Source organism: Zalophus californianus, chromosome 3 (assembly GCF_009762305.2).
Source record: "Zalophus californianus isolate mZalCal1 chromosome 3, mZalCal1.pri.v2, whole genome shotgun sequence".
Taxonomy (NCBI): domain Eukaryota; kingdom Metazoa; phylum Chordata; class Mammalia; order Carnivora; family Otariidae; genus Zalophus; species Zalophus californianus.
Genome location: NC_045597.1, coordinates 133,749,487 through 133,764,527, shown reverse-complemented (window position 1 = coordinate 133,764,527; position 15,041 = coordinate 133,749,487). Strand labels below are relative to the sequence as shown.

Here is a 15,041-nt window from a genome sequence, read left to right as displayed (position 1 = left end):
ATCAACCATCACATGTCAGGCATATCCCCCAGTAAATGTATCTTGTCTTGGTAATTTGATTAAAATCACGGTTAAAATCACGTTGTGCTTTGTTTTTGTTGTTCAACAGGACCACAAAAATAAGCCAACAACAGGAACTTGAGAGTCAACAATTACAATCCTGGAGATGGTACAGACTCTTGGTTCATATATTCTCTCTCACTGTTGTCACCTCCAAGCCCTCAGTGCTTTCAATCAGCATCTTTTCTAAGTCACAGAAATCAATAAATACCAAAATATATAAAATAGAAAAAAAAGGTTTGTGAACACAAATGGATTCTTGACTGATAACTGCCTGATGAGCTTCAGGATGGAGGGGTAGGGGCAAAAACTGTCAATTCCAAGAAAACCACAGTCCATTCAAAATAAACATTATCATAAAGCTCTTTAGATTTCTGAAGTCCAGATGGAATTTTCAGAAAGCGGCAAGGACCACAGCGTGTTCCTCAGATCTGCAGACCCATTTCCTTCTCCCCAACTTCCAAAACCATACATACTTAGCAAAAAGCTTTGCATTCGTTTTAAGACAAGGACAGAAGAAACAGGAACTACCTCTGTAAATAAAAGGTATAAGGAAGAGCAAATCCTTTATATTTAACTCCACCTTAGAGCAACTATTAGTTACGTTATGCTTTGATCTTTTCTGCTATGCTCACTTATATAATTGTCAATACCTTAAAAAAAAGAGAAAAACATGTAAGAATTAAACATTGTAAGGACCTTTCACAAACCAAATGACAGTAGGTTTTTATTAACATATCTTACAATGTTGATTATTCCTAGTTTTGTAATCTCTGCTTAATTATAAAGATTGATTTAGCCTCTACAGTAATGTACTGTATTTAAATGATCATTCATACAAGATATCACACCAGTACATTTTTTTTGAATAATATACACACATCACTCTAGCTTGGACCGGTTATTTTTAAAAGTGGGTTTATAAATGGGACTTATAAAAGTTATGGGGAAAAAATTAAAGTTCTAGTTTAGCAGCATGCATGTATGTAATTCAAGTACAATTTTCAACCAAGTGCTTTTTAAAAATTTACTGGTGACTAATTCACCAATATCAAAATAAACACTATCAAATACCCAAATTTTAATGTTAAGGCTAATATTTTCACTTCACATCCATATGCACAATCATAAAACATTCCATTTTAAATATGTAGTAATCAAAATCTGAATACATTATACCATGTATATATAGCATCAGAGTTTCAAACTGTAGAATTATTCAAGTTCATGAATCCTGTAACAGTATTTACTAGAGATTTAAATTAGCATTTTGCTCTTCAACCACACTTACAAATGGTCTGGTATTCAGAATGACCAATGCAAAAAATATGACAGGCTGAACTTATGATACAGTATTTAAAAAAGTAGCAATGTGTTGGAAAGGACAACTATTTAGTTAAACAGAATCAGTCTCATCTTTCAGAAAGTTATCTTAATATTTTGGAAATGTATATAAAAATAGCAAGCTATTTCCATTTATTTTATTGTAGAGTTATAGGTGATTTTTTGACATTTTGAACACATTTGAATATGTACTGTTCTGCTCTATTTTAATGCAAGGCCATCATTTAATGTCCATTTTCACATTCTGTAATGTCATGTCATTCAATAATTTTTAGAACAGATCTGACTTTATTTTTGAATTTTATCATTAGATGTTTTTGAGTTTATTTTCACATGTAAAAATGTAATTTTATATAACAAGCCATGGAAGTCCAAAGTACCAGGAATTGCTTGATAACACTATATATTAAATAATCATCAAATTACTAAATCATTTGGAAGAAAAATCTTGTTAGCAATATATAACATGCTTTTCTGTAATCTTCCTTCTCTATTTATAGAGTGGGTTTTAGCTCAATCATTCCCATTCTTAGTGATTAAAAAACCCAACAAACATAAATTGCTTTTCGCAGCAGCTTCTAAGAAGAATACAGATGCACGGCTCATTCATGAGGGGCATCACCACTGAGCCTCTTTTTTCCTTTTAGGAAACTAAGCAGAAATAGCAGTGATTACGCTGCACAAATACAATACAGATGAACCTCTCAAGCTGACAGGAAAGTTCCAAAACTAAGCTTCATTTGTGGGTAAGTCTGAGCATTTCCAATTCAGTCATTTAAACAAAAACTTGGTTGGTAATAAAAGGTGGGCATGCATAAAATCAAAATCTGCCATGTGTATGCTCTTAAAACTTCTGATTTTATAGTAAAATCTATTTGTTAATACCTCAAGTAATTCATCCAACCAAAATGGCAAATTTTGATTTTTAAGGACTCCCTTCCCCAACCACACATGTCCCCCAAAATGTACTGTATTATATTAACAGCAGCTATCTACTTATCTTACAACTATTTCAATTATTTACCTGGGGAGAATATTTATGAAATTCCTGAGAATGAATTAAGTTTTCAGCAAAGCCTTAAACTTTTAACAGATTCCTCACAATAAGAAAAAATTTTAAAGTCCTACTATTAGACCAACTTTTACTATACAGTATTTCACATAAATCATGTCTTACATTTTTTTTCTAATTACATACAGCAAAAATCTCAAATCAACACAAGAATGGTAGAGGGAAAGGATGCATTGTGTTTAGCAGATGCAAATTAAAACACACAGATATAAAGAAGCAGTAAAACTTTAAATAAATCACACCCACTCTAAGTATCAATGAATAGCTGATATGCATTGCTGGGAGAATCATTTTTAAACAAGTTGTGCTTATTAATTGTGGACTTAAAAAAAAAAAAGGACCACTAAAGAATGATTTAACTTGTTATTTGTCATGTTCTCCAGATACTTAAAAAAAATATTATACCATTAATGTGATTACCAAGCACCTAATTTTGGAAAGGCTTTATAATATATGTTTTCTTTTTCTCCCTCAGCAAAAGCGTTAATCCCCCAAATTAAGGTAAAGCTTATTGTTGATAAATTCTTAATGAAAATGATATAATGCAATGCTGAGGTGGTCACAGCCCATTGTAATGTGGACCCCATCTTTTATTGATGTGATCAAAAGTATGAGAAATCCACTGTTGCTCAAGAACTTTGTATCTTTCCTTACAAATGTAGAGAGGTTTGCCTCGCCTAGAATAAAAAGGAAAAAAAGGTATTAAAAGTTATACAATACAGTGAAGATTTCACACACATTTTTAAAAAATAGATTCTTTATGGCTAAAATCTCACATAGTAGTTGGGTTTATTTCATATTTCCTTAGCATGTGGATGTGGAAAGTATCTCAAAAACTAGAAACAGCTCTAACTTAATGATTATCAGAATTTCTTAATATAAAAAAATTATTATTACAATTGCAAAGCCAGGAATGGCGCATTGTTCTTACTGATGAAACTTCAATAAAACATTCAAATATATCCATGCATATCTAACCTAAGATCCCGATCTTCTTCTCCATGAGCATCCAAATACACAGAACCCCAGAGGCAGAAGCGGTGGCCTCGAATGATGATAATCACCGATGCATTGATCAAAAGGAAAATCCCTGTTCCAGCACCACAGTTCTGAGAATGCTAAATAATTAAAAATATATCAATGATCTTCATAATCAAATGGACTTTATAAGAAAATTAAGAATGCCTTAGTTAAATGTCTTCTAAATACCACCAAAATATTTCTTAAATTTTTAATAAGATTTCATCTGAGTTAAACTTACAACTTCATTCTTAAACATTTGATTAATACATTAGGAGGAATTTGGGTAAGGGTTATCTAGGAAAGCAATTTACAGCCAACATAAACCTAATTCAGAGGCAGGCATACACAACAGCAGGTCTGACCACTGTTTCATTGCCCACCATGTAAGAGCCCCTGCCATTAAAGGGCAATGGGAGCAGGGGGAGGAATTGGAATTGTGCTCACTTAAATAAAGCTGCAGATGTTTGGGGTTTTTAAACCCTTCTACTAACAAAAGAACAAGATGAAATCCTTGTGCACTGTGTATTTAATTCAAAGAAGAGTTAATATGAAGAGCTGGCTTAACCACATATACCACATTTCCATGTGATAGTAGATTCGAGTTTTCATAAATTTTATAATTATTTACTATTTCTTACCAATACACATTCACAGTAACTTTGTTGCTTGCAGCAAAGTCCTTTCAGGCATACAAAAGTACCACAAACAAGGCAAACAGCAGGATCCTTAGGAACCTTAGTGCAGACACTACAGGTTTTTCTGTGGTAGTACTGAAAAATGGTGTTATAATTCTCAGGCAACTGGAGCAGGTGTGGTAATTTCCATCTTGACTCTTGGATAAGCAAGGCCTAAAATATTACCCAAAAATATTCATTAGTCCTATGTATTTAAGTCACTAACACAAAATGCCTCTATTTTAAAGGCCTTTTTTTTTCTTTAAAGAAAAAAGCATGTCTCTAAGTATGTGGCTTATTTTCTTTATTAAAACTCTTCTCATTTCCATTTTACAAATGACTAAAATAGTACTTCAACAATTACCAATCTCAATTTTAATGTAGTTTCCAATTATAATATGATGTCAGCTTTTAGATTAAGCACCCTAAAACAGTTAAACTTGTCATTAATTTAAAAGAAAAATATTAAACATAACTAAGAATGCATGGAAAATATATCTAGATGTACTTGTTTTTAAATATGCTTAATGCAAAATTTTAAACAGTTAAACTTTTTAAAAATCAAGTTTTGATCTTTCTCAGATAAACAATTTATTGGCTTTTCTTAAGGTAAGGTTATAGTTATAACTCATTATTTCTACATCAACACTTTATAATTTAGAATCTCCTTCTTAGAAGATGTAAAAACTTTCTCATACCACAAGCATTTAAGACCTTTTGTATCCATAAGTGCTAGGGGTACAACTCTTGTCATAAATTTTCTGCTACAAGTATGAAAAAAGTGCCAAATTAGTTAAGTTTCTCTGCAGCGTATACTTAATCCATTATCTGCAGTTGTACAAAAATACTGGTAATAGCAGGAATTTTTTTCTAGATACCTCTCCATTAACACTTAGAATAGATAAAATGTAGTATGAATCTACTATCTCAAGAAACTGTATAGATGGCAGGCAATTCATATGGTGATCATTTCACATTACCTACAACCATAATCTATCTAAATTGATGCAGTACTTAAGTAGTCAGCCTGGCATTTATCAATAAGTTCACGGATAAAGTGGCCACAGAAGCAAGGATAAGGACAATATATGGGCTTACAACATGCTATTTGCCTGCATTCGGTGCCCAAACTCAGACTGCAAAGGTTGCATATTCTGTAATGGGTTGATTATATTGCACTCTTCCATCAGTGGAAGAAATAGCAATTTGTCCTCACTGAACTTGATACCTATCTAGATGAGATTGTAAATTACCCAGTAGCTCACACCACATGATCTTAAAGAATTTTCTTCATAAAGAGAGATGTAAGGCAACAGGTGGATGTCTATGGAATTAACTGATCCTAACATATATTTCAAACATCTGACAAAACCACTGATCTTTTAAATGATGAATCACTTTGCTGATAAATTTTTATATGGTACCAGCTGGGAGAAAATAACTATAAAATGAGGTATATGCTCCCACAGAATGAAGTACATGCTCTAAACCAGCAACCAGTATATTGTGGGTGATCATTTTCTCACAGATGAAATGCATCAGTTTGGAAACCAGGGAGTGCAAAGTGATTTTGGTATGTTTCATGATTATACCCAAGAATAAGTTTTTTTTATTTCTGTTTCCTGCTATTCTGAATTCTTCTGTGGTTTTAGGACCATCCTAAGGAAGTTGTGTACTATACTCCATCAGAGGATATGATAATAGTTCCACTGAATTACAAACTAAATGTCATCTGGCCATTTTAGGTTCCCCACGTCAGTAGGAGAAGAAAGTAACAGCTTATAGCATTGCCTGGAGGGACTGACCCTGACCATCAAGAAGAATAGAAATATTGCTATACAATAAGCAGCAGAATGTTTTGAACTTAGAGACTCCCCAGCCCCACTGCTCGCAATGTCCCAAGCTTGAAAGGTAAACTATTATGGCCTTAATATAAGAAAGACACAACCAATCACCAGAAGCTCAGACCTCTCAGAATAAAGTTTGGTTCACATCCTTGGTCAAATAAATACAACCTGTTGAGGTTCTGGCCAAAGAAGTTGCAAGAAGAAAGTCATATATTCGACCATATATTAGCTACAGCTTTATGACTACTTGCAAATGCTCTTGCTTATGGTGGCATATCTTCTTGCAATATTTTCCATTCTCTTTTTCTTTCACTCAACTATGGAATTCAGGGTGAGGAGCTGCTAATTAAAATTTTCCAGGCCACCAGGGTATAAGTACAACAAATCACAGAAGGAATGGACATCTCTCAGAGCCTCTGATTTCAGAGAGGTCTGATGATGTAACTATTGGATATGACTTCAGGTTGCATATTTGGGAAAGTGGTGGATGCATTTGTGATTATAAATGAAATGGTTACATCATTATGAACAGGGGAAGAAGTGAAACTCTGTGAATGAGAATAAGGATGTCTATGTGTCAACAGGTAAGATATGAAGACAGTGGGCCACCAGTGTTTGTTATATATGTTTTTCCATTTGTCTATCAACCTTACCTGCCTTCTTATATTATTAACAGTACTATGAGTAATTTTGGAAAATAACCTCTTTTCTTGTTCCACAGAGGTCTGATGGTTGCCTATCACAAGATCCTGCCCCATCACAGGGGTGTACATAGGATACAAATTAGGCCAATCAGATCCTTTCTCCCAGGAATCTGAATCTTGACCACCACATAGAAGGAAGGAAAGTGGTTCAGGTGGGGTTATCTAGTGGTAGCACTTCAGAGAAAACACACCAAAACTGTCTGTTGCAATCAAACTGTCTGTGACCAAAGAATCTTAGCTGATACAAAAAATTAGAAGCAGTAATTCAGACTATCTTTCAAGGGTAGTTTTGTTGGACTATTCAGCTCCAGTCACTGTTTATATCTTGTTCAAATTTAAAATTCCAGGTAAAGAAAATCTGCTTGACCTGGGTCAGAGTGAGGACTAGAGATAGAACAGAGTGGAACAGGGACAAGAGTAGGGATGCAGGTCAGATGGGAGTGCATTCAAATAACTAGTAAAAATTCTGCATAAGTAGAAACAAAGACATAAATGTCACTGTTCTGGCTCTAAAACAAATCATTATCACTCAATTTTACAAAAAGATTATTTTTAAATGACAAATTCTTATTTTCCATCAATATCCATACCAATAATCATACATCTAACATGTAAGCTTGCTATTATACTATCAAATGAGTTAATTTTTATCTATTGTTTAACCCATGATCCTAAGAAGACAAAAAATTTTAAGTACACTCATCACCTTCTCCTGTCCTGGTTCTACAATTATATCCATCTCTTACCCCTAGTTTTTCATTATAGGTTTTTAGACATCAATATATAATTTCAGATTCTAGCTATAATCTGAAAATAAAGAAATTACTAGATAGGAAAAATATTTTTATATATAATATAAAAGGTTCAATTAATGTCCTGAAAATGTCTTTCCTTTAAAAAAGGGAAGGTATAAAATATTATCTCCTTAAGGATTTCAATAAAAAACAGAAATGAACAAAAGCAGAGACATTTATTATTTATGCTTACCTTGCCTTTATTATTCACTCAAAGTCTAGTCTAGTCTGACACCTCTATCTAAAACACTGAGCCTGGGTGGCTCAGTCGGTTAAGCATCTGCCTTGGGCTCAGGTCATGATCTCAGGGTTCTGGGCTCCCTGCTTAGCGGGGAGTCTGTTCTCCAGCTCCCTCTGCCCCTTCCCCTGCTCATGCTAGCTCTCTCTGTCTCTCTCTCTCAAATAAATAAAATCTTTTGAAAATAAAACAAAACACTAATTTTTTCTTGTCTCCTGATGTTAAAATTAAAATTCTCATTTTCCCTGAAACATGGCTCTTCTTTCACCAGTCCCCAGTTAACTGTTCCACAAATATTTATTAGGTGACTAGTCTATATCAGGTACTTTCTAGGAACTAGGAATTCAAAGATAAATAAGGAACAATTTTTGCCTTTGGAGCCCCCATTCAGACATATTAAACAACAGACAAACAGACATATTAAACAAACAAAAGTGATAAATACAGTGACTGTTATAGACACTAGCAAAAGTACTGTCATACAGCACAACAGAGGGAGGGGATTAGAACTGAAGAAGAAAGGGTATGTGTGCTATGGTGAGCACTATGAATTGTGCAAGACTGTTGAATCACAGATCTGTACCTCTGAAACAAATAATGCAATATATGTTAAAAAAAAAAAAAAAGAAGGTAGCAGGAGGGGAAGAATGAAGAGGGGGAAACTGGAGGGGGAGATGAACCATGAGAGACAATGGACTCTGAGAAACAAACTGAGGGTTCTAGAGGGGAGGGGGGTCGGGGGATGGGTTAGCCTGGTGATGGGTATTAAAGAGGGCAAGTTCTGCATGGAGCACTGGGTGTTATGCACAAACAATGAATCATGGAACACTACATCAAAAACTCATGATGTAATGTATGGTGATTAACATAACAATAAACATTTTAAAGAAAAAAAATTAAAAAAAAAAGAAGGATTATCAGACAAAGCTTTATAGAAGAGGTACATTTATCTTAGCAAAGCCTTGATGAGTGATTAATTCGACAGGAGAATGGTAGGAAAATTGCTTTAGATAAAATTAACAGCAATTAGCAATAACACAGATGTTTAAAAACATATAGTGCACTTAAGAACCATTCTTCTGTGGTCTGAGCAAGGTGGTAGCAAGGGAGTGGTTTGGATGAAGTCAGAAAGACAAGCAAGATGGTGAAAACCCCTGAATGCTTTGCAGAGACTTCCTATCTTCCTCCATAGCCAATGGGGAACCATCAATGGTGTTTTAAGCAGGATCAGATTTCTATCAGAACTATGTCTACTAGTTACTATTCTTTTAATGCTTTGTGTTCAGATCTTAAAGTCAAATACATCTGGTCATCAAGTCCTATATATTTTTCTCATATGTCCCTTGCAATGCTTATATTCTGTCTAATTTCTACTATCAGAATAATAGAACAGATTTTCTCCACCACCTAATCTCTGGCTTCCCTCTCTCCTTACTTCAATTTACCTACGAAAAAGCTACCCAAATTACCTCCCTAAAACACTACTTTCATCATATTATTCTATTTCTCAAAAACTGTAGTTCCACCTTTAGAGGAAAGTCTGAGCATCAAACCATGGCATTCACAGCCACCTCCCACTGCCCCCACTTGACCTTTCCAGGTCACTTACCTTCAACACAAAACCTATCACTGGCCAAGCTGGCAGGATAGGCCCACCAAATTTTAAAATTAAAGACATGGCCTTTTAAACCTGCTACTCCAAATCTTTGATTTTTATGTGATAGTTCTCTTCCCAATAAGCTTACAAGTTCCTTGTCTATCTTAAAATTCCTTTGTATCTTTCAAGTCTAGTGCTATGATTATTTAAGACATTCAATAAAAACCTGATGACCTAAAATGAACTTAAAGTAACATATTAATAACTTAGCTTTGTTAACTGAAATAGTTTTGCTTTTAGAATCATCAATATTATATAAAGAAACCATTTATTCAACATAATTAGTTTAATAAATGCTGCCAAGAACAAATGACCTGAAATTGTTAATTCTTCATTATTCTCTTATCCTATTAGCATATCACCACTATGTCAAGTGGGTAATACTACTCTTTTTACATACCTTTCCTTGTTCTGCATGTCTTTCAGTAAATGAATTTATTTCAAAACACCACTGAGATATAATATCAAATGCTGGAACTGGCCAATCCAGACAGGAGGCACTGATGAATGGATGTTCTGTTTGGTAAAATGTTGGCAGAAGTCCCAGGCAGCAGGAAAGAATCGAAAATTCTTCTTCTTCCTTTTAGACATGAAACAGAAAATTCTCAAGGCATTTCATAAAGAACAGTTCCTATTATAGATATTTTAAATGTCATCCTCATCGATTACTTTTGGACAGTAAGAAAATTTTCTTAACTGAGTCAAGTAAAGGAAAGTAAAGGGAGTAGGAGGGGCAAAGAAGAGAGAATAGGTTCCCAGCTTTTTATCCAAATATCCTATAGTATTTCTCTTTGAAATTTAAATCTTAAGTGCCATAGCATCTGCTAAATAAAAAATATTTATTTTTTAAATAGTGTTGTCACATTTCTGATGAATACAGTCTATAGAACCTAGCTACTCTATGAGAGCAAATGTTCTGTGGGCAAAGAGAAAGTAACTTTTGGTTAAAAAGACATAGGCTGTCAGTGTGGGTGAAGAACAACAGTAAAAACATGGAATTCACAAGATGCAGTACAAAATAATTTGCCTGGACCCTGAATGAGTGTGAAACAAAGTCAGTTTCTTTTCCATTTTTTATTTTTTTATTTATGTTATGTTAATTACCATACATTACATCATTAGTTTTTGATGTAGTGTTCCATGATTCATTGTTTGCGTGTAACACCCAGCGCTCCATTCAGTACATGCCCTCTTTAATACCCATCACCAGGCTAACCCATCTCCCTACCCCCTCCCTCTAGAACCCTCAGTTTGTTTCTCAGAGTCCACAGTCTCTCATGGTTTGTCTCCCCCCTCTGATTTCCCCCCCTTCATTTTTCCCTTCCTGCTATCTTCTTTTTTAACAAAGTCAGTTTTTAAAGGAGGGTGGAGTTTTTAAAAACTTGAGAGACTAAGTGCCAGCTAAACTGAAGTTCTATTCAGTAATAACAGAACCAAAGAAATCAGTGAGCTAAGGATCCCTATTTTGAGTTTTACAGGAGTTTGTTAGTCTTATAAACACCAAAATATACTCCCCAATCCTTCTTTATTTAACTAAAAGACATTTAGGAGGCTAATATGTTTACCTTCCCCTGTCCACTGGATCAATTCCTATCATCCTTCAAATTCCAGCTCCCCAGGGAATCCTTCCCTGACCAAACTTAAAGAGGCCTTAGATTACTCAGCTCCATTCACATAAACTTAATCCTTCCATACTTTGTAAACACTTCTTGTGTTTGTATTTTCTATTAATTAATTTAAAAATAAATTAGCATTTCCTGTAAGACTGTGGGAGTAGTCCCTCGGGCAGGGGCTCTGTCCTCCCAGGGCTTGGTACATAGTAGACATTGAACAAACATCTGTTTGTAAAACTAAACTAAATTATGTAGATTAAGTATAAAATTCTAAAATGTGCTACAAAGAAAAAATAAAGATTAAAAAAGCAAAATGATATGCAGGCTGAAAAAGATGTTAATTTTTATAATCTCTAGAAATGAAGCTATACATCTCCCATTTTAATAGCTACATAAAGAAGACATCTTAAAAAACAACTTTATTGAGGTATAGTATACATACCATAAAATTCACCCACTTTAAGTGTAGTTTGATGAATTTTGGCAAATGTGTAGTCAGGTAACCACAACTATAATCAAACTTTTGACAATTCCATCCCCTCCAAAAGTCTTGCTTTTGCCTGTATGCAATCAATTCCAGCCCCTACTCCTGGTGCCAAGCAACCATTAATCCTGTTTTCTGTCATTATAGTTTTGGATTTTTAAAAATTTTCATATAAATAGAATCAAACAGTATGTGTATGTGTATGTGTGTGTGTGTGTTGTCTTTCGTGCCTGGCCTCCTTTCAGCATAATATTTTGAGATTCATTCATGTTATTGTATCAGCAGTTCATTCCTTTTTACCAGCGAGTAGTATTCCACCATATGGATAGACCACATTTTGTTCATGTATTCACTTGCTGATGAATTCTGGTTTGTTTACAGTTTTGACTACTACAAATTAAGCTATTTTAAACATTTATGTAAGTCTTTATGTGAACATATGTTCTCATTTCTTCTGGTAGATACCTAGAAGTAGAATTGTTGGGTTATCTAGTAAATGCATGCTCAGCTTTTTAAAGAAATTGCCAAACTTTTTTCAAATTTGACTATACCATTTTGCATTACCACCAGCAATGAGTGAGAGTTACAGGTACTCCAAATCCTCATCACTTGTGACATTAATTTGTACTCTTCTAATCAACAACGATGGTGAACACATTTTCATGTACTTGTGGGTCATTCATAAATATTCTTATGAGAAGTGCCTGTTCAAATTTTATGCCCACTTTGGTTTTTTGTTTTGTTTTGTTTTCTTAATTACTGAATTACAAGAGTTCTTGATATATTTTGGATACAAGTCCTTTCTCAATATATTTTTAAACTGAGATATAAGTTGTATACCATAAAATTCACCCTCTTTACATGTATATTTTAGTATATTCACAAAATTGTGCAACCATCACAAAGTCCAGAATATTTTCATCACCCTATTCTAAATGGAATTACTTTTTAAATTTCATTTTCAGATAGCTCATTGCTAGTACGAAGAAATAGATTTTTTGTACATAGATCATGTATTCTACAAATTTGCTTAGCTCATTTATTAGCTCTAATAGTTTTTTGGAGATTCCTTATAATTTTCCACATATAAGATCATGTAATTTGCAAACAGCCATTATTTTACCTCTTCCTTTCCAATCTAGATGCCTTTTATTTCTTTTTCTTGCCTAACTGTTCTTTCTAGAACTTCTACTTCAATGCTAAAAAGAAGTGATGAGGGTAGCCATCCTTTCTTGTCCCTGATTTTAAAGAGCAAGCTTCCTATCTTTCACTATTAATTATGATGTTAGCTATGGGTTTTTCATACATGCCCTTTATCAGGTTGAGAAAATTCCTTTCTGTTCCTTGTTTTTTAGTGTTTTTACCATGAATGGGTGTTGAATTTTGTCAAACATTTTTGACGACTGAGATGATCATATGCTGTTAAAAAATCAACTCTATTAATATCGTGAATTAAATTAAATGATTTTTGATGGTGAACCAACTATAGTTCCTAGGATAAACCCATTTGGCCATAGTGTATTATCCTTTTCTATAGCTAATATTTTGTTAAGGCTTTTGCTTCTATGTAATGAAAAATCTGGGTTTGTAGTTTTCTCATGATGCCTGGTTTGCATATCAGGATAAAATTGGCCTAATAAAATGAGTTTGGACTGTTCATTCTTCCTCTGTTTTCTGAAAGTTTGTATATATCAATACAATTTCTTCCTTAAATGTTTCATAGAATTCACCATGATGTTACCTTTGCTAGTAGAAAGTTGTTGACTTCTCTTTTTTTGAAGGATAATAATTATAGACGTTTAATAAGCTAAATCAACTTTCTTACTTGATAAGAAAGATCTAGTCAAGATTTTCTATTTCTTCTTGAGTCAGTTTTAGTAATTTGTATTTTTCAAAGAATTTGTCCACTTCATCTACATGATCAAATTTGTTGGCAAATGTTATTCATAATATTCTCTTATGTTTCTATAGGGATGTTTCCTCCTTCATTCCTGATACTGGTAATTTGTACCTTCTTTTTTCCTTATCAATTTAGTGAGGAGTCTGGCTCCTAGTTAAAAATCTATGTGTGATTTTTTTTTCAGGCCTAACTATAGGCAATTTACAAAGGTTTTACTTCACAGGCTTTGTGGGTCAAAACCACCCTCCCTACATCAGACTCAGTACACAGCCAATGCATTGCAGGCTCTGAAGGAATTTACAGTCAAGGTCTCAGGCCCCTCCCCTCCCCCAGTCACATTCTTTCACATATTTACATTCCTAGCTCTGGTACCTTTACTCCTAGGCTTCTTTATCTGAGGCCTTGGGAAGGGTTCTCTTCTACTCTTATCCCTCCCCCCCCACCCCGACTTTTCTCTACCTCAGAGCCCATAAAACTGCCAAAGCCTTTTGTTTGGGGACTCCCTCAACAGATCCCCACATCTGAGCTGATCCAACTGACTCACGACTGGCGTGCCATTTCATTCCATGAGGGTAAATGGAACAGGAAGAACTGGCATTTTCTGTGGTTTTAGCCTCTTGCTTATACCATCACAGTAAGTGATTAGAGACTTAACTCTCTCACTTTTGGCTTGTGGCTTTAATCAGCTACTCTGACACCTCCTTCTAGAACTTCTAGAACTAGAATTCAGTTCTCTCTCTTCCAGTTCAGCTGAGCTCCTAACATTTAGATTTATCCATTTTACTGGTCTTTGCAAAAAAAAACCACTTTGATTTTTCTCTACTATTTCTCTATTACTACTTCATTGATTTCTGCTCTGATTTTTCTAATATCCTTTCTTTTACTTGCTTTGGGTCTAATCTGCCCTATTTCTAGCTTCATAAAATAGAAATTTAGGTGAATGATTTGAGAACTTTCTTCTTTATAAATATAAGCATTAGAAGCTGTATCTCTCCAAGAATTATTTTAGTGACATCTTGCTTTTTTGCTGTGCTGTGTTTTCATTTTCACTCAGTTTAAGTATTTTCTAATTTCTTTGGGATTTCTGCTTTGCCATATAAGTTATTCAAAAGTATGCTGCTTAATTCCCACACATTTGGGGATTTCCGTATTTTTTTTGTTATTGATTTTAATTCTTATGTGGTCAGAAAATATGCTGTATGATTTCAACTCTTCTACTCTTATGAGTAGAAATGGAAAGACATTCCATGCTCATGGATTGGAAGAATATGTATTGTTAAAATGTCTACACACTTCTACATGTATTGATACTTGCATTATGGCTTGGCATATGGTATATTCTGGTGAATACTCATGTGCACTTGTAAAAAAATATGCATTTTGCTACTGTTTGGTGAAGTATTCTATAGATGTTATAGATGTTAATGACACTAAGTTGATTGATAGTATTGTTCAGGTTTCATTTACACTGTCTCCTTGTTATTGACTAGTAAGAAGACATTGAGGTCTCCAGCTATAATTGTAGATGTGTCTATTTCTTCTTTCAATTCTGTCAATTTCTGTTTATGTAATTTGGGGCTTTTTGTTTTGTGCATATACATTTTTAACTGTTATATCTTCCTGCTGTATTG

At 34.0% G+C, this 15,041-nt stretch overlaps 1 protein-coding gene across 6 annotated transcripts in view; it reads right to left on the bottom strand.

The window, feature by feature from the left end:
- Positions 1 to 1,527: 1,527 nt before the first annotated feature.
- Positions 1,528 to 15,041, bottom strand: part of UBR3 (ubiquitin protein ligase E3 component n-recognin 3) — a 225,045-nt gene continuing 211,531 nt past the window's right edge. For 4 of the 6 annotated variants that reach the window (XM_027588549.2, XM_027588553.2, XM_027588555.2 and 1 more), the window contains 4 exons: positions 9,814 to 9,993; positions 4,138 to 4,347; positions 3,455 to 3,594; positions 1,528 to 3,153 (listed from right to left, as the gene is read on the bottom strand). In XM_027588549.2, the coding sequence (XP_027444350.1) occupies positions 3,036 to 3,153; positions 3,455 to 3,594; positions 4,138 to 4,347; positions 9,814 to 9,993 (648 nt within the window). In that variant the 3' untranslated portion in view covers positions 1,528 to 3,035. The remainder of the gene's footprint in view (positions 3,154 to 3,454; positions 3,595 to 4,137; positions 4,348 to 9,813; positions 9,994 to 15,041) is intronic. The other 2 variants (XM_027588550.2, XM_027588552.2) reach the window with 1 other exon arrangement.